The sequence below is a fragment of the Boleophthalmus pectinirostris genome, unplaced genomic scaffold (assembly GCF_026225935.1).
Source record: "Boleophthalmus pectinirostris isolate CB_2022bp ecotype Guang Dong unplaced genomic scaffold, ASM2622593v1 HiC_scaffold_22, whole genome shotgun sequence".
Classification (NCBI taxonomy): domain Eukaryota; kingdom Metazoa; phylum Chordata; class Actinopteri; order Gobiiformes; family Gobiidae; genus Boleophthalmus; species Boleophthalmus pectinirostris.
In genome coordinates, this window is record NW_026571190.1 from 37,820,755 (window position 1) to 37,841,552 (window position 20,798).

Genomic DNA, 20,798 nt, shown 5'->3' on the forward strand with positions numbered 1-20,798 from the left:
TGTGGAGAGGCGACGCCGCTCACAGTCAAAATGTTGTTTTTCTAGGTATTTTTGAGCTTTAAAACCACCTGCAGTTGAATAAATGTAAAGTACAGCTGTTTAAAGTCACACTGTGGGACATTTCTGACAGAACGATGACATATCCATAGAAACAAGCAGGTGACGGACCACCCTAACCAAAAAGTTCCACAGTGCAGCTTTAACTATCCGGGTGTTATTAGTATTCAAAGCATATGACACAATAATTTGAAAAAAAAAAAAAAAAAAAAGTGTAAATTATATTTGTAGGAGGGAAGCAAGAAGCAGAAAATTAAAATCAAATCATTTCTTAACGCTTTTGTCACTTGTGGACTGACTCACAGTGCGAGGATCTACAAAAAACCACGCAATTCTGTTAAAAAAAAATCACTAAAAATAGCTAAAATATTATACGCAGAAGTCCGATCCCTGTGAAAACGTTACTCGAGTGAATGTAAGTGAGTACTACCCACATGTGCGTGTAACGGGGATCCGGTTTTGTCGCAGGCCTTAAGTCCTCTGGCCCCTTTTCTGTGTCTGTGGACGTGTCATAGCCCAGATTTAGACTAGATATTTGAGACACATCCATCTCTAACCATGATTTCTGAAGGCGATAGGCACTGAGTCACGCCGGCAACTGCTCGCACCAAATCAAAAACACCGACTGCTGCCGTTTTGAGATTCACAGTTGCGTTTGAGATCGTCTCGGAATAGAAAGAAAATGTAATGTTTTGATCGTAGCTTGTATAATTTTGTTTTTGTTTATGTTTTTCTTATTTTGGAATTGATCAGTTGTGTCTGAAAAAGGTCAGATATTACGCAAAATTTACTTTATTATTAATCTGTTTACATTTCCTAAGCTCAAAATGCTCAGTTCCACCTTGTGATGTCATGAAGTGGTAGTTTTCAGCAACCTTTTACCTTTTTTTCCAGTAGACATTGGCAATTCCAGGGCTGAAATAATCCACATTTTGTGAATATGTATGGAGTTTAAAAACACAGTGGAACGCTTCCTGTATTACCACATGACATCACAAGCTGGAATTGAGTTTTGGCTTTTTTTTCAGTTTGAGAGAAGAAGTCAGTCTAAATTTACCTTTTTTCCAGTAGAGATTGGCAATTCCAGGGCTGAAAATATCCAAATGTTTCTTGTGAAGATGTATGGAGTTTAAAAACACAGTGGAGCACTGCCTGTATTACCACATGACATCACAAGTCACAATCAAGTTTTTTTCAGTCTCAAGTCAGTCTAAATATGTAGGGTTTTGCAATTAATCAAATCGGATTTTATGTGTCAAACGATCTTCAAACTCATTTAATCGAGTTGAAACGATTTAGGGCGCACTCACACTAGGACTATATTAGGGATGTGCAAAAATATTGAATTATTGATATATCGTATCGTTTAATGTGATGATACAGTATCGATATCGTGGGCTGCTGTGTCGATATACCGTCAAGAGTATTTTTTTGGTATATTTTACTACATTATTTTGTTAGAGGAAACTCCTTTATGTGACACATTTGTCATTTTCACTGTTTTGATGATTCAGATGTTTGTGTTTCATATGAACTTTGCACAAGAAGTGGTTTAACAAAGACTATCATTTAGCTGTTACTTGTTATTGAACCGTATCGAATCGATTTGGAATCCGTGATCAATGTACAGAAGCGACCACATCATTTTTGAAACTATGTCATGAACAGTGTTGGGTTCATATAAGTTTTTGTTCTTCCCACTCCTTTTCGGGAGATGTGCTTTTCTGTTGTTAACAATGTATATGTAGTATATATGATTATTTTCTCTCTTGGCACAAACTCGAAATAAAAATCAATCAATCAGTCAATCAAATATATCGTATCAAATTGAAAGTGCACTGGATCGCGGTATGTACTGGCAACTTCTTAATGATACCTAAGCCTAGACTTTATGATTCTAAAGTCCTAGTGTGAGTGCTCCCTAAAGCTTAACAAAGTTTATTTTAGGATATTTTTTACATAAATAAGTATATTTATTTAATTTTTTAGACATAGAGACACATTTATGTTTTTCTGTGCCTTATTTCATGTTCAAAGTTTATTTTATTCATTTTATGTTTTATACGTCGCAAAACTGATCTAAAGTACTAAGGTTCAATTTGGAAGTTTTGCGTAAATTATCAATAACAAAGTGTTTTTTGAGAGAGAAACGAGGAATAAATGCACTGTGTAACAAAAAAAAATCGTCTGAATAATCATGATTTCAATATTGACCAAAATATTCGCAATAATGATTTTTCTATAATTGAGCAGCTCTAGTTTGTGAGTTAAACTTGTGTGAATGAAGCAAAACACAACTCCAGGTCCGTTTGTGACGATGAAATGACAGTATAACACATCAGAAAATAACGTAATATGAGCACTTTAAACACAAACCACAAATATAATCACAAGTGCAATGTTTAGTGTGTGTTTCCAATGTTTTTCTACGCTTATTTCAGTGATTAAAAGTGATTAAAATGTAAATGACGGTGACTTTCTCCTCTGTGTGTTTTCCCAGACCTGGAACAGTGCTGACAGTACAAGCTCTATCAGAGGATGACCAGAAGTTTTGGATGCAGGCGATGGGTGGGAAAGAGCCCGTGAGTCATGTTCACTTGTGTTACAACATCTTCCAGAACACGCAAACGAAATCACCATCACGCAAACGAGCTGACTTCCTTTCAAATAATACACACAAAATAGGGAACTGTGAAAATGCAGCTGTCTAAGAATTAACTACCTTGTTATAACGTTGTTCCCTCATCAAACTGTAAAATGTAAAAATACGGTAAATGTATTTTTCAACATTTCTGCACAAATTGCTCTTTAATCACTCTAAAACTCAAACTTTTATTTATAAGAGGGTCCGGTCAAGTGGTAACGGAGGGAAACAGGGGCAGATTTTTGACATTCAAATGTCTCTTATTCAGAAACTAGAGGGACTATTGAAATAAGTAAAGTATCAGAATGTAGGAAAGAGTTACACTCCAACAGGGTCAAGTTAAACCTGTGATATTCTTTCAAGTTGTTGACCAAAAAATGTAAAAACTCATGTCGGGTAACGGAGGGAATGAAATATGCAGCACTTTTTGGGCAATAAATCCAAACAGTGATAACTCTTGGTTCTCACTTACATATCCTTAACAAACTGGTTTGAATATTTGCTTCATATAGTTTTCTACCATATGGTACAAGATTAGGTTGAAAAACCTCTTACTTTTTGACTCATGAGATTTTTTATTAAGAAAGGTCATGGTAACGGAGGGAAAAGTAACGGAGGGAAAATTGTACAAACAAGTAGAAGGTGCAGGATTTTACATAATTTGTCGACTTTTTTCTTCTGAAAACTTTAATATTACTTCAAAATGAAAGGAAACTATTTCTATAAAATATGTCAGTCCTTCCAAGCAAATTTTTATCATTTTGAAATACATTTAAAAAAAAAAAAATCATGTACCTTCATCAACAGTTCAAAGATGGAATAACACAAGATATGATGAAATACATCCATTTATTTACATGATTTGCAGGTCTTTGAAATTTGGGAAATAATTTTTGTTCCATGTTTCGTACATGGTCTGTTTAAAACGTATGGCACTTTAGAACCAAAAATGGTACAAAAAAAAAGATAAACAGTTTCAAAAACTAGAGTACATATGTATCTGTTGAATACATTTTTATATCAGATGCATTAACTTGAATTTTTGGCCTTGTGTTTACTTCTGCTTGACCGGGCCCAAGATCTCATCTGTTATAAGACAAAATTGCCACAAGCTCGTGCACACAAAAGAAAAACGATCTTGTGAGATTTTTTTTCCATTTGTTTACGTTTTGATTGGATGAAAAAGGGTCACGTGTTGGTCTCTTACAGTTCCAAAAAGCAGGAGTAGAATGACAGAGAAAACAAAAATATGAAACCAAGTAAATAAAAAATGATGAAACCAAAATTGGAAACTGAATCGTGACATGTATATATTAGAAATGATGTTAAAATCTCGTCTTGTCTCGTTCTCGTGGGCCCGATTCTCATATCTCGTCTTGTGGAAATTGTCTCATCCAACACCAAAATACGATTAATTTCAGCCATGAACACATTAAAACTAGAATAAAACACGAACATGGGGAACTCTCAGAGCTAAACTGCACTTATAAATTGCTTTGACATTAATTTTACTTAGAAATGTGTTTATTTTTAACAGACTGGACATTATCTAGGAAGAACGTATTCAAAAGAAAGAGGAAGTAAGTAGCAGCTGCAGCTTGTGTATTTTTGTTTAATGACATTTGAGACTTTATTTTTATAATTTATATTTCAAAATCTATTCCAGTCGACGCGCAGCTCGATGACGTGGGCTTGAATTTTGTGAAGAACTCCATTAACGCCATAGAAAAGAGAGGTGAGTAAATCAAAATAAAGAGTAAAATGGCAGTAATGGCGCAGTTTGAACACTAGAGGGCAAACTTGCTTCAATATTAAAACAGCAGCAATCCACAAAGTTCTAGCTGATTCTTTTGCTTTCAGTGTTTTGTTATTATAGTTTTAGTAATATTAAGTTTGTCGTAGCACATATATAAACCAAAAAAACCTACATTTAGAGATATTAATTTGAAACTTCCCTTTTTGTTGTCGTTAACGCACTTAAATTAAAGGAAAATGTTTAACAAGTCTTTCATCATGTCATGTTTTTATACATTTATACACACATTTCATTAAAAAATATGGTGTTTTTTTGTATTTATTGATCTATTTTAAAACACAAACATGAAAAGAGACAGATTTAAGTGTCTTGCGTCTTTTTTTGTGATTTTAGACCAAGGGTGGGCAATTATTTTTTCTCTGGGGACACATAAGAAACAGAAAATATTATAGAGATCCGGGTCAAAATTCTTAACTCAGTTCTCAATTCTGCATAATATTAATTGTATTTCTTTATAAAAATGTGTAAATATTATTGTTTTGATGAGCTGGCAGGAGTTTGTTATGACTAAGAAATGAAAAAGTGAGGTTGTCTTATAAAAAATGTAACTAAAAAACACCTCTAACATAAAATCACTGCAGCTTTGGTCCATGCATGAGGCAAATTAAAGAATATTTTTATTTTGTCATTCCAAATTATCTTAAACGGGCCGGTCAGAGTCAACCAAAGAGCTGTATGTGACCCGGGAGCTGCACAATGCCCAGGTCTGTATTAGATACTAAAGAAAATACAGAATACAGAATTTTGGATCTCATTTTGTATTTGAGGAACCTGGATTTGACTGAAAATGTGCCTAAAATTTCAGATTTAGACTCATTTTTTGGAGTTACATTAAATCACAGTTAAAGAGAGAGGTTATTTAATCACATATACAGCTTAAATCTTATCATAGTTCCCAAAAATATATATATTTAGGACCAAAATAATGAGTTCCTGTTAACATTTTTGAATGATGATGTGACTTTTAAAACAGAAACATGAAAAGAGTCAGATTTAAATGTCTTGGTTAATACTGTTGTCATATTATAGATACTCAGAATATACAGAGAGGATTTTGGATCTCATTTAGTATTTGAGTAAACTGGATTTGACTGAAATTTTGCCTAAAAATTCTAATTTGATCTAGTTTTTTGCAGTTAAATTGAACCACAATCAAAGAAAGAGGTTACATAATCGCATATACATATTAAATCTGATCATATTTCTCCCCAAAAATTTGATTTAGAACCAAAAATAATAATTAACATTTTTGAGTGATGACAGTTTATTTTAATGTTTTGTCTTTTTTTTCCATTAAAAATAAGCTGTTTTATTGTGACTTCTAAAACAAAAACATGAAAACAGTGAGATTTGCACATCTTGCTCCTGTTAAATGTAATATTTGATACTAAAAATATACAAAGAGGATTTTGTCTCTCATTTAGTATTTTAGTAAACTGACTGAAAATTTGCCTAAAAATTCAGATTTCACCTCATTTTCTGGAGATAAATTAAACCATAATTAACAAAAGAGGTTAATTAATCACATATATAACTTAACTCTTATCATATTTCCCAAAATAATTTATATTTAGGACCAAAACATGTATACAGAGAGGATTTTGGATCTTGATTTAGTGTTTGAGTAAATTGGATTTGACTGAAAATGTGACTAAAAATTCAGATTTCGCCTGAATTTTTGCAATTAAATGAAACCAAACTTAAATAAAGAGGTTATTTAATCAAATTTACAGCTTAAATCTTACCATATTTCTAAAACAAATTGATATTTAGGACCAAAATAATGAGTTCCTGTTAACATTTTGGAATGACGACAGGTCTAAGTGATGTTTATTTTAATGTTTTGTTTTTTTTTTTAGGCATCAATGACCAAGGCTTGTACAGAGTGGTCGGGGTCAGCTCCAAGGTCCAGAAGCTTCTCTCACTCATGATAGGTAAATTCTTTTCAATTTCTATCGTATATTCACTGTCAACAACATTTCCTGGAGTTGTGACGCTAACTGTAAGCACTGCTCTGTCTGAAGCTGCTGTTAATCGAGTTAGACTTTAATCTGAGCTTCGTTTTGACACAATCTGACCATAGTTTTTCGGTCCGTCACTCTTTTGTGTTGAAAATCGAACTCTTAAACAGAACCGCGAACGCTCGTTTTGATCACAGGCTCCTGAAAATGTGCAGTTTAAATCCATTTTGTGTTTTTTCAGACAATTTTAAACTTTTTGGCCGTGTTTGTTAATGCGAGTAGGGTGACCAGATGTTCCTATTTACCCGGGACAGTCCCAGTTTTGAGCTTTTGACCTAGTGGATTTATCCGAAAACCATTGATTTGTCCCAGTTTCATAGTAGTAGTAGTTTACTCGGTCATTTTGCAGCACTGCTAAAACAAAACCAAAACAAACATAGACTACAACCTCACGGATCATGACCGAAAGGGTTTAGGCTGGAGTTAAAATACTTATAACGCCAAATCTTATTAAACAGTGACAGAATTCCAAGAAAGAAAAGCAGCGTATGAACAGCAAGTTTGTGTTTACTATTTCACTTATGACTTCCTGTATATATAAGAGACAAAATATAAGTTAAAACAACAAAAATTAATGCATAATTCATTCATTCCAGAGCTCTATATCCTTCAAAACATAACGCTTTATACATTTCAGTGATTTGTCTCAGTTTTATACAAGAAATGTTCTTATATTTGACTAATTTGATCCCTGCTGACAGCAAAGTGAGGCATAAATTGTAATTTGTTTAGATACATTTTCAAAAATCTGCTTAAAAACGACCAAAACACAAAGAAAATGTGACTATACTGACTCATGGTTTCTGCGTAACAATCTTCCTTTATTACGCACTCGTTCCTCAATTTTGTTATTACCAATCACCAAAAAAACGGGGATGTCCCAGTTTTTTGTTTTGAAACCTACACCTGTGTTTTCCAAAGACACTCAGGTGGGTCGCAAGAGATTTTTTTGAGTTACCTTGTCACGTTCTGTAATATACAGTTCTGACACATGTTGAAATGTTAAGACATGTTTTGTATCATTTCTAATCTTTTTGTAATTATTTTATAGATTATTTTGTTCCAATGTTGCTGGTTCAATAGACTGTTGAAAAGAAAAAGAAATGGGCCACATTTAATGTCCAAATAGTTGACTTATGGATCCTTTTATTGCTGCTTCAATGACACTTTTCAGTCTTTTCATCACAACAGTAGAGATTTAAAATAAAGTGACCAACATAAATAAAGTGACCGTCTATCAATGAAATGACTGTAAAATAAAGAGCTGCACAAAACCTGCACACGTACATTCTGCACTCGTATGACCTGCACACGTATCTGTGCACTTTGTTTAAAACTTGAGTAATACGAATTGTTCAGAGAGACACAATCAGTCAATCAGTAATAAAATATCCTCATTAATGTTCAGTAATGCTCAAATGTGACAAACATTACAAATATTGAGTGCGTATACTAGGGATGGGCATTCGATGAAATTTTCTTAATCGATCGTCGGAAGAATTAACGATCGATTATCGATTAATCATTAACGTTTTTATATTAAAATGATCATCATTATTATTACTATCTGCACTACTAATCTGCATAAATAAATTCAACTTAACGACATATAAACCGTAACGACTCTAGAGCCACATCAGCCCGTTTGACATTATCATGTGTTTAATTCAGTTTTGTTCAACTCTCACAGAAACAAAACTTAAAACTGCATCGCTAATTTGCATAAACTCAGCGAAGATAAAACTCCAGCTCTTGTGTCGCTGATGTGGTTCAATTTCTTTGTCGGATTAAAAGACATGACTCAGGTGAATACAGGTTAGTGTGACCAGATTTGCGTTTGTCAAAACCAGGACAGCCGTACGGGGGGAGGGGGGGGGACCTCGTCATCCACATTGAGCGACTCTCACCTGGTAAAACTTTTTCCCACTGGACACAGAAACATATGTGCTGCTTTATACACTGTGCACATGGACTCACACTTGTCCCGAACGCAACGGAAAGCGTGGAATTTCTTATACAAACCATCGTTAAATACACATTTGTGCTTCGGTTCATTACAGACTGACCGAGTGTTTGTGTCTCGCTCCTTCTGATGCAGAGACACATGTACACACCCTGTTTAGTCACACTACGCACAGCAACCTACATTCGGTTTGTCGATAAAAATTAACGTAATCGATGAAATTCTTAATGATCAATTATCGATTAATCGATTAATCATGCCCATCCCTAGCGTATACATGCACATCAGTATCGCGGTTATGTCAGTATTCGGGTTACTGCGTTTACATGCGCACTGAGAAACCGGGACACTCATATCCCTGTGTACATGATCAAAGGGAGTATCCCGGTTTCTTGACATAATCTTATAAATGCGCAAGTGCAAAAATGAACTTAAATCAATTTAATAAACCAGGAAAAATACAAACTGTGAGCTCCTTTAGCGTCGGAAGTCCGGGAGGTTTAACCTACAGTAAAGATCTATGACATATCCCACAATTCCACTGCACAGATCAAACCAACAGATTCTTCATTAAAATCATCTGCATAAATAAACTCAACTTTACAACATCTAAACCTTAACCGCCGTAGAGCCACATCAGCCCGTTTGATCATATAATTCAACTTTGATCACATTTGTTTACATTGTACAGAAACTAAACTTAAGACCGCATGGATGAAAACACCTCGCTCCTTGATTCAGTCTGCGTCTGTCGGACTAAAGGACGCGACTCAGTGGATTATGTGTGTTCTTTTTGTGACAGAGGAGGTGCTGATGATGGTGAGTCTGTTCTGTGCGTATATCGTGTAGGAGATCGTGTCGAGGTCGTACGTGTGCAGATTGTACGTGCGCAGCTTTTTATTTTACAGTCATTTCACTCATGTTTGGTCACTTTATTTGTCGGTCACTTTATTTATGTCGCTACTGTTGTGGTGAAAAGACTGGAAAGTGTCTTCTGGACGCATGTGCACTCAACTTCATGTAGCAGTAACCGCGATACTGCGTTTACATGCCACAGTATCCCGGTTACTATCGGAAAATACCAACTACAGTATCCTGGTTTCTCATAACCGGGATACTGAAACCGGTCTCCAGCTAAACTCTGACAAGACTGAAGTCATAGTGTTTGGTCCACAGAAACAAAGGGACAGTGTCAGCATCACCTCCAGTCTCTCTCTCTAAAACCTTCAAATCAGGCAAGAAATCTCGGGGTAATAATGGACTCAGACTTGAACTTTAACAGCCACATCAAGTCAATAACATCTGCAGCCTTTTACCATCTAAAAAACATAGCAAAAATCAAAGGTTTACTGTCTAAATCAGACTTGGAGAAACTTATCCATGCGTTTGTCTCCAGTAGATTAGATACTGTAACGTTCTGCTCACTGGTCTCTCCAAATGAGCTGTGAGATGCTGCAGAACATCCAAAACGCTGCAGCTCGGGTCCTGACTCGAACTAGGAAGTACGAGCACATAAGTCCTGGTCTCAGGTCTCTGCTCTGGCTCCTGTGGCTCAGAGACTTTAAAGCAGCTCTGTTTGTACAAGTGTCTCCATGGCCGAGCACCAAAGTCCATCTGTGACATGTTAGTGTCATATGAACATCTCACACTCTGAGGAGCTCAGGGACCAACTCCTGCTGGTGCCCAGAGTCACGACTAAACAAGGGGAGTCAGAGTTTCAGGTTCATGCAGCTAAAACCTGGAACAGTCTGAACATGTGAGACAGACTCTTCTGTGACGCTGTTTAAATCCAGACTCAAAACATTTCTGTTTAACTGTGCAAATGAACTGAAAGGTTTTCATTCCGCACTCTTCTCTCCAATTTATGTCTCTCTTTTTAAAATTTTAATCTTCATGATTATTTATGTTTTGATTTGTTTTTATTATGATTTTAATGTATTTCTTATTCTGTAAAGCACTTTGAATTACTTTGTGTACGAATTGTGCTGTACAAATAAACTTGCCTTGCCTACATGCACCATGAAGAAACCGGGACACTCAAAAAACCCGATCATAACCGGGATACTGGTGTGCATGTATACGCACTCAAAGTCAAGGTTTGTGACTTTTAAAATATGGGTCCTAGAAAAAAAGTTTGGGAAACACTGATCTACACCTTGGAAACTCCACAACTTTCTGCCATGTACATGCACGCAAAACACCCCCATAGTGATGTTACAGCAGAGTTAACAATTCAACTCAACTTCAGTTATTTAGACGCAGTTAAAAATGTGAACGAAATTTTGTCCCAGTCACAATTTTCAGAAAACGACGTAAGTATAATCTAACAAAACAAAAGAATCAATAGAACATCAAATGCCGTTTCCAACACATTACACTTTTTGTTCTGCAGGATTATTTTGTATTTATTTATTTATCGACTACTCGGAAAAATTAAATTGCTCTTTAAAAATATTTGTAAAGACGGGACAGGTAATTTCAATTGTTTTTAAAGATCAAAGTATAAGCTTTTACCAACTGAATTCAAATGTTTTTTGGTTTTCCCTTCCACCTGATCGCGTTCACTCTATTGTTTGTTCGGCAACTCTTTTCCACTTTCGGAGCCTTAAGTACAGTTTAATTGCGATCTCTCTCTCTCCTTTTCCTCCTCCGAACCACTTAACCAACTTTTCAGCACAATTTCGTCGGCCCACAGCGACGAACGTATCTTTGTAAAGTGCTAATTTTTGCTAATAAACAATAGTATTTCAATAGCGCCGCAGTTCCTGGTCCATTTTCGGCCGTTTTGACGCGAACCTAACGGCAAATCTGCAGCTTTGTGGTGTTCAAAAACAGTGAAAAAGTGAGTATATCCTGCCTGAATTGGCTACTGCAGTTTCAAGTACTACGTGACATCACACAGGACTGGTCGGGTTTTTTTTTTTTTTTTATCCAAACAATTTAATCTTTATACGTCATTTTGTCACTTGTTCTTTTATCTTTTGCAAACGACTCATACTTTTAGCTTTTCGTATTTGACTTTTCTTTTAAACACTTGAGTAGTTTTTTAAGTTTTGATTATTTTTTTCTGACATGCGGGTAAACTGGACGGCTCTCTTCCCCTCGTCTTGTCCCTCGTTCTTTTGTCTAGACTCTTGCTCGCTTCCTGGCCTCCTCTCTCCTCTCTCCTCTGTCCTCTCTCCTCTCTCCTCTGTCCTCTGTCCTCTTTCCTCTCTCCTCTCTCCTCTCTGTCCTCTCCTCTCTCCTCTCTCCTCTGTCCTCTTTCCTCTCTCCTCTCTCCTCTCTCCTCTCCTTAGCTCATCTTGTTCCTTGTTTCGTTGGACTGCCCTTCTGCTCGCACCTGGGCCTCCTCTCTCCTCTTTTCTCTCTTCCTTCTCCTCTCTTCTCTCTCCTTCGCTCATCTTCTCCTGTTTTTTTTCTATCTATCCTCCTATTCTCTCCTCCTCCTCTCTCTTTACCCCTCTCTCCTTCGCTCATCTTGTCCCTTGTTCTTTGGACTACTCTCCTGCTCACTCCCTGGCCTCCTCTTTCCTCCTCTCTCCTCCCTTCTCTCCTCGTTCCTCTTTCCTCTCCTCTCTTTCCTTAGCTCCCTGGCCTCCTCTCTCTCTCCACTTTCTTCTTTCCTCTCTCTCTTCTCTCTCTCTTCTCTCTCCTTCTCTCTTTTTTTTTGTCTAGCCTCCTGCTTGCTCCTTGGCCCCCTCTCCCCTCTCTCCTCTCCGCTTACCCTCCTTCTCCTTCACTTATCTTGTCCCTCGTTCTTTTGTTTCGCCTCCTCGTTTTTTTTGTTTCGCCTCCTCCTCATTCCCTCCGCTTTCCCCTCTCTCCTCTTTTCTCCTCTGTCTCCTTCGATCGTCTCGTCCCTCGTTCTTTTGTCTCGCCTCCTCTTCGCTCCCTGGCCTCCTCTCTCCTCTCCTTACCTCTCTCCTCTTTCCTTCCCTCACTCTTTTGTCTCACCTCCTCCTCGCTCCTTGGCCTCCTCTCTCCTCTCCTTACCTCTCTCCTCTTCCTCTCTTCTCTCTCCTCTCTTCTCTCCTTACCTCTTCTCTCTCCTCCTTACCTCTCTCCTCTTCCTCTCTTCTCTCCTCACCTTCCCTCATCTTATCCCTCATTCTTTTGTCTCGCCTCCTCCTCGCTCCATGGCCTCCTCTCTCCTCTATCCTCTCCTTACCTCTCTCCTCTTCCTCTCTCCTTCCCTCATCTCATCCCTCGTTCTTTTGTCTCGCCTCCTCTCTGCTCCCCGGCCTCCTCTCCCCTCTCCTCACCTCTTTCCCTTCTTTCCTTCCCTCATCTCATCCCTCGTTCTCTTGTCTCGCCTCCTCCTCGCTCCCTGGCCTCCTCTCTCTCTCCACTTTCTTCTTTCTCTCTTCCTCTTTCCTTCTCCTTACCTCTCTCCTCTTCTTCTCTCCTCTCTCCTTCCCTCATCTCATCCCTCATTCTTTTGTCTCGCCTCCTCCTCGCTCATGGCCTCCTCTCTCCTCTCTCCTCTCTTCTCTCTCCTCTCCTTCCCTCATCTCATCCCTCATTCTTTTGTCTCACCTCCTCCTCACTCCATAGCCTCCTCTCTCCTCTCTTCTCTTTCCTCTCCTTACCTCTCTCCTCTTCTTCTCTCCTCTCTCCTTCCCTCATCTCATCCCTCATTCTTTTGTCTCGCCTCCTCCTCACTCCATGGCCTCCTCTCCCTTCCTCTCTCCTGTCCTTCCTTCATCTCATCCCTCATTCTTTTGTCTCGCCTCCTCCTCACTCCATGGCCTCCTCTCCCTTCCTCTCTCCTCTCCTTCCTTCATCTCATCCCTCATTCTTTTGTCTCGCCTCCTCCTCGCTCATTGCCTCCTCTCTCTCCTCTCTCCTCTCTCTCCTCTCTTCTCTCCTCTCCTTCCCTCATCTCCTCCCTCATTCTTTTGTCTCGCCTCCTCCTCACTCCATGGCCTCCTCTCTCCTCTCTTCTCTTTCCTCTCCTTACCTCTCTCCTCTTCTTCTCTCCTCTCTCCTTCCCTCATCTCATCCCTCATTCTTTTGTCTCGCCTCCTCCTCACTCCATGGCCTCCTCTCCTTCCTCTCTCCTCTCCTTCCCTCATCTCATCCCTCATTCTTTTGTCTCGCCTCCTCCTCACTCCATGGCCTCCTCTCTCCTCTCTCCTCTCTCCTCTCTCTCTCCTTCATCTCATCCCTCATTCTTTTGTCTCGCCTCCTCCTCACTCATGGCTCCTCTCTCTCTCCTCTCTCCTCTCCTCTCTTCTCTCCTCTCCTTCCCTCATCTCATCCCTCATTCTTTTGTCTCACCTCCTCCTCACTCCATAGCCTCCTCTCTCCTCTCTTCTCTTTCCTCTCCTTACCTCTCTCCTCTTCTTCTCTCCTCTCTCCTTCCCTCATCTCATCCCTCATTCTTTTGTCTCGCCTCCTCCTCACTCCATGGCCTCCTCTCCCTTCCTCTCTCCTGTCCTTCCTTCATCTCATCCCTCATTCTTTTGTCTCGCCTCCTCCTCACTCCATGGCCTCCTCTCCCTTCCTCTCTCCTCTCCTTCCTTCATCTCATCCCTCATTCTTTTGTCTCGCCTCCTCCTCACTCCATGGCCTCCTCTCTCCTCTTTCCTTTCCTTACCTCTCTCCTCTTCTTCTCTCCTCTCTCCTTCCCTCATCTCATCCCTCATTCTTTTGTCTCGCCTCCTCCTCGCTCATGGCCTCCTCTCTCCTCTCTCCTCTCTCCTCTCTTCTCTCCTCTCCTTCCCTCATCTCATCCCTCATTCTTTTGTCTCGCCTCCTCCTCGCTCATGGCCTCCTCTCCCTTCCTCTCTCCTCTCTCCTCTCTTCTCTCCTCTCCTTCCCTCATCTCATCCCTCATTCCTTTGTCTCGCCTCCTCCTCCTCCTTCTTCTCTGCTCCCTCCCTGCCCTCTCTCCTCTCTCCTCTCTCTCTCCCTCCTCTCACAGACACTAGCTCACTTACAGTTGTGTGTTTTGAATCTCAACAAAGTCCCGTCTACGTGCGAGCCCAACTTTCTCCTCTGCCAAATATTTCCAGCGTCTCTTATAATCTGCAGAATCATGCTGGGAACTTCATTATCACTCAGAGAACAGTTCGCAGGCTCTGGTGTTGGAGGCACACTTCTTTCTGCAAATGTAATACCTTTTACCTTAGTGAGAAGTTCTTCAAGAGCACAATGTCTTTTACTCTGTATTCTAAATGACTGGGAAATTCGGCGCGTTTGAAAATGCACGCAGAGGCGGCTCATACACTTCGACGAGTAACTTTAGAAACTACATGCTACTGATTGTTCATGTGAGTGTTTTTGTTTGTCGTTTTGGCGCTTCATTTCATTTTTTTTAAAAATTTGTTTCATTCATTCATTCCTACGTCAGTGTGAATAAAAAGGAGTGAAAAGAAGTGTAGAGTTGTGCTGTCTGTCCACTTTTCACCCAAAGTAAAACATTTTCAACTCGGAGTGTGCAAAAATTTTGAAAAATCCATGTCTTGTATAGGGGCCTGATCAAGCAGAAGTAAACAACAAGGCCAAAAATTCAAGTTAATGCATCTGATATAAAAATGTATTGAACAGATACATATGTACTCTAGTTTATGAAACTGTTGACCTTTTTTCTGTACCATTTTTGGTTCTAAAGTTCCATACGTTTTAAACAGACCATGTATGAAACATGGAACAAAAATTATTTCCCAAATTTCAAAGACCTGCAAATCATGTAAATAAATGGATGTATTTCATCATATCTTGTGTTATTCCATCTTTGAACTGTTGATGAAGGGACATGATTTAAAAAAAAAAAAAGTATTTAAAATGATAAAAATTTGCTTGGAAGGACTGACATATTTTACAGAAATAGTTTCCTTTCATTTTGAAGTAATATTAAAGTTTTCAGAAGAAAAAAGTTGACAAATTATGTAAAATCCTGCACCTTCTACTTGTTTGCACAATTTTCCCTCCGTTACTTTTCCCTCCGTTACCATGACCTTTCTTAATAAAAAATCTCATGACTCAAAAAGTAAGAGGATTTTCAACCTAATCTTGTACCATATGGTAGAAAACTATATGAAGCAAATATTCAAACCAGTTTGTTAAGGATATGTAAGTGAGAACCAAGAGTTATCACTGTTTGGATTTATTGCCCAAAAAGTGCTGCATATTTCATTCCCTCCGTTACCGACATGAGTTTTTAAATTTTTTGTCAACAACTTGAAAGAATATCACAGGTTTAACTTGACCCTGTTGGAGTGTAACTCTTTCCTACATTCTGATACTTTACTTATTTCAATAGTCCCTCTAGTTTCTGAATAAGAGACATTTGAATGTCAAAAATCTGCCCCTGTTTCCCTCCGTTACCACTTGACTGGACCTATAGTTTAATTTAATGATACAGTATTGATATACCGCGTAAGAGTATTTTTAGTTTTTTACTAAATTATTTTTTGTAAGAGCGACAATTGTGTTGACATTTTCACTGTAAAAATGTAAAATCGGTGCCAATTGTTGCTAAAAAAGTGGGTATTAAGTTTTGTTTTCCATGCATTTTTACGTTTTATTAAATATATGTAAAGTCAATCTTTTCAAGTCTTTTGAACCATGTCGCTTTTGTTTCTGGTTCTGATATTGTCATATTTTAGTTATGGGATTTGTACATTGTAATTGTGTGGTTGTTGGATCCTAATAGCGGAAAAATGGCTCGAGAAATGGGCTTTGGAAGTTTGCAAACTTCATAAATGCAAAAGGGAATCAGATGTGTGTGACTGCAAACCTCTGTTCAAACTGTTTCTCTTCCCAACGGAATTGAAAAATAGTGAAAGGTGAAGGCGATGGGCAGGATCGATCCACATGAAGGATGAAAAAAGAAACCTTTGGCTGCCTTAATCAGCCCGAGTTTGCAGTGAACATTTTGTATGTGGAACGACATCAAAGCAAAAGCCCGATACCTTGCTCCATCTTGGTTACGAATTTAAAAAGTCAACGCCAAAGTGAAAGGCACCAACTGCTCACCAAGAAACACCTTCCACTGCAAAGAGACCAAGACGTGATGTTGCTGTAAAACCACAAGAACAAGAAAGTGCAGCTCAGTCTGTTTGTCTTCTGCTCCTCTCCATTAACAAACAGGATTTTGTTTTGTTGGTGCTCCACATACAAAATGTTCGCTGCAAACTCGGGATGATTTCTTAAAGATTACTGTTTCCGGCTGCAGATTTTGCTACTTGCAGTTTGTAATCTGCAAAATATGATTTTCTTTTTGGGGGCATTCGTGTTCAGTCTTCTCAGTCGTCTCTATAAGTTTGTTTAAATTTAAAATCTTCAGTGGTGCAGAAGTAATGGTGCGACTGACATGATACAGACAGGACAGAGGCTCTTTCTGCAGGAGACATGCGCAGTAGAGCCAAGTGACAGTGGTACAGGAGGAACAGGAGCAGCAGATACTCACACACAAGACTAGAACCTCTCACCGCTTCAGTGTGAAAATTTTAATATATACCGTATTTTCCGCACTATTAGGTGTTCTGGATTATAAGACGCACTGTTATTGTCTAGGTTATTGAAGGTCTGTGTTCTGTGGCAGTGCACCCGGAGTGGAGTGACTCGTGTTCAGTGTGTGTGCGCTCGGTGGATTGTTGGCGCGCGGTTGTTTTTTGATGCGGTTGGAGGCCTAAGAGCACGTCTAATGTCCCGGAAAATACAGTAAGTCTCAGGAAACACCCAAACCATGAAAAAAGTGCGACTTATAGGCGAGTTTCAGCTGACGTCATTGTTATTAAAAGCCTGCGTTGCTGCTGGGAAATATTTTGGTCGGAGGCAAAAAACACGGTAGCGTCAAACACAGTGCGTAACCTCGCGTATTTATCCCCGATAATGGTAAATTCCTGCTGCATTATCGGATGCACAAATAGAAGCACGGAAGAAGGAAAATGTCTTTTTCATATTCTGAGTGAATCCGTGTATCATTCGTTCATTCGTTTTTCAATATAAAACCAAAAATAAGAAAACGAAATAACAAGAGTTTTATTCGTTATTTGTCTCCAAAACCAAAATGAAAAAACGGATAACGATTCGTTTTTTCAGTTTTCGATTTTGTGTTTAAATGACGAATGGAAAAAACGGATAACGGCCGTTTCCCGTTTATGTGACTTCCGTGACTGCGATGCCGGACTTTTGCACCGCATACGGACTGAATCAGGACGGGACTGAGACCGGGACAGAGCTGCTCTGGTTCTCCGTGCTCAAGAACCGCGGCTGGTTCCGAGGTGGTGCAAAGCATCCGATTGATGCTTTCACACCAACGAAAATGAATCGAACTAAGAGCTTTTGGTTCAAATGGACCAGGTCCGGGACCAGACCGGGACCAGACTGAGACTGGAGACCAGACCAGACCAGACCGACTGAGACCCCGTGAGAGGCTCGAGCTGGAGGCTCGGAGTCAGAGCTCGGAGTCCGCCCTGGTCCCGCTCTGGTCCCTGTCTGGTCCCGGTCTCAGTCCCGCTCTGGTCTCGGTCTGGTCTCGGACCTGGATCCGTCCTGGTTCAGTCCGTACGCGGTGCAAAAGTCCGGCATCGCAGTCACGGAAGTCACGTAAACGGAACGTAAAACGAATGAACGAATGATACACGGATTCGAGTGAAAAGAACCGCTAACGGTGAATTAAACGGCTTTCAAACATCCGCAGAGCAAACGTAGAAGATCCTAACAAACTGTGGACTCCAACAAGTTCAACAACACATCGAGACTCTTGGAGGTTTTCATCTTTTCTGCTGTGAATGGCCCAGGAGTTTCCACCAAGTCATTGTGAATATCGCCCAAGTGAATATTTGTCCAGGTAGTTGGCGATTCTGACCAGAAATTTAGTTTGGTCCAGGCTTTTGTCGGGGTTGAAAAGGGTGATTTGTCGTCCATCGATGCTTATGACCAATTTCTGGTCAAATGGTCTTGGGTCCTCTGCCGTTAGAGTGGATAAATAACCGGGATCAATCCCCTTTACGTGCTTTTCTCGCTCCGTCCGTCATGTTGAATTAGTGTTTCTTGCCGCCGACCAAAATAATTCCCAGCATGCAACGCGCGCTTTTGTCAACAATGAAACTCGCCTATAGTCCAAAAAAAAGTCTGTTTCGGATGAGGAAACAACATTCTATCTAACACGCCTTAAATCTCACAGGAGTTACTATTGCGTAATACCGGACCTTTAAAAGTGACCCTGCGAAATCCCTCCCACTCCTCCTCTTCTTCTTCCTCCTCTTCCTCTCTCTGGTCTCACCCACTGACATGGCTGCGGTCCAGCGCAGGAGGACAGACTGATACTAAACACGAGGAGCAGGGGCCCATCGTGTTACAGTGAAAACAAAGGAAGCCGCTCTGATTAAATGTCAGGCCTAAAACCGTCCACAGGAAGTCGGCGCTCGGCTCTGACCTGTGTGGGTTGTGTGAGGTCCTATAGATGCTGAGCTGGTGCGTTCGCTTCATAAAGATGGAATTACACAGAGATCAGACCTGTTGCATTGTGGGAGATTTCATTCATTCATTCTCCTCTACAGGGAGCAGACAAATAATTTAATAAGAAGCATTTTTAGTGTATTGTACTAAAACGTAGAAGCTTCCGCGTTTTATTGTAACTCAGATTTGAAATGTGTTTTTTTTGGGTTCGTCAAATGTTTTTCCTCGATTTTCTTCGTTATTTGTCTCCAAAACCAAATAGACCAGGACCAGGATTAAGACCGGGACTGAGATCAGGACTGAGGCCGGGACTGAGGCCGGGACTGAGGCCGGACTGAGGCCGGGACCACTGAGGCCGTGATTGAGACCGGGACTGAGATCGGGACCAGACCGTGATTGAGACCGTGATTGAGACCGGGACTGAGGCCGGGACTGAGGCTGGGACTGAGATCGGGACCAGACCGTGATTGAGACCGGGACTGAGATCAGGACCAGACCGTGATTGAGACCGTGATTGAGGCCGGGACTGAGGCCGGGACTGAGATCGGGACCAGACCGTGATTGAGGCCGGGACTGAGGCCAGGACTGAGGCCGGGACCAGACCGTGATTGAGACCGTGATTCAGACCGGGACTGAGGCCCGGACTGAGACCGGGATTGAGACCGGGACTGAGACCATGACTGAGAGCGTGATTGAGGCCGGGACCGAGGCCGGGACTAGACCGTGATTGAGACCGGGACTAAGACTGGGACCAAACCAGGACCAGACCGTGATTGAGACCGGGACTAAGACCGGGACTGAGACCAGGACCAGACCGTGATTGAGACCGGGACTAAGACCGGGACTGAGACCAGGACCAGACCGTGATTGAGACTGTGACTGAGACTGGTTTCGAGGCCGGGACTGAAACCAGGACTGAGACCGGGACCAGACCGTGATTGAAACCAGGACTGAGATTGGGACCAGACCCGGGACCAGGCCGGGACTGAGGCCGGGACTAGACTGTGATTGAGACCAGGACTGAGACCCGACCAGACCAGGATTGAAAATGGTTTAGTCCTGTTTTAGTCCTGATTCAGTCTTGGATCAGTTTATATGCAGTGCAAAAGTCCAGCATCACAGTTTAACTCACGAAAACGGGAAACGGTCGTTATCCGTTTTTTCATTATTCATTTAAACGCAAAATCGAAAACTGAAAAAACTGAATCATTGTCTGTTTTTTCATTTTGGTTTTGGAGTCAAATAATGAAGAAAATAGTCTTTTTTAATTTTCTTATTTTTGTTTTTATATTGAAAAACAAATGAGCAAATGATACACAGATTATTAAACCTTTCTATCTTCATGGAGACCAAACCAGACCAAGTTACAGGTCAGATCTGTGGAGAGGCGAATACCTGTTTTTCTGGGTATTTTTGAGCTATAAAACCACATTTGATTGAATAAATCTAAAGCCCAATTCATGGTCGTGCGTCAAATCGTCAAATTTTGTAACTACGTGTCAAACCGACGCAGACAGTGAGGGAAAGCGACGCAGACAACGAGGGCTGTGATTGGTCCTCTCTACGTCCTCTCTACAGACATTTACGTTTCTCCGCAAATGCCATTTTAAAATCCTCACCTTCTAGCATTGTGGAGGTGAATTACTTCGTGGTGCATAGACCTCGACGCAGATCCATAAATCAAAAACGACGGCGATTGAGATGGCGGCAGTGTGGGTTGAGTCCACGCAGAAGTATAAACGGTCTTAAGGTAGAGCTGTTTAATGTCGTACTGTGGAACATTCTAAGCAGAGTAATGACATATCTTATATAGAAACAAGCAGAGACAGACCCCCAACCGAAAAGTTACACAGTCGACCTTTAACTGTGACTTTAGATATAAAT

General features: G+C 40.2%; 1 protein-coding gene across 2 annotated transcripts in view; it reads left to right on the forward strand.

The window, feature by feature from the left end:
* arhgap10 (Rho GTPase activating protein 10) overlaps positions 1 to 20,798 on the forward strand; it is a 275,079-nt gene that overhangs the window by 111,545 nt on the left and 142,736 nt on the right. For both annotated transcript variants that reach the window (XM_055158167.1, XM_055158166.1), the window contains exons 11-14: positions 2,558 to 2,639; positions 4,239 to 4,281; positions 4,368 to 4,436; positions 6,377 to 6,451. In XM_055158167.1, coding sequence (XP_055014142.1) covers positions 2,558 to 2,639; positions 4,239 to 4,281; positions 4,368 to 4,436; positions 6,377 to 6,451 — 269 coding nt within the window. The remainder of the gene's footprint in view (positions 1 to 2,557; positions 2,640 to 4,238; positions 4,282 to 4,367; positions 4,437 to 6,376; positions 6,452 to 20,798) is intronic.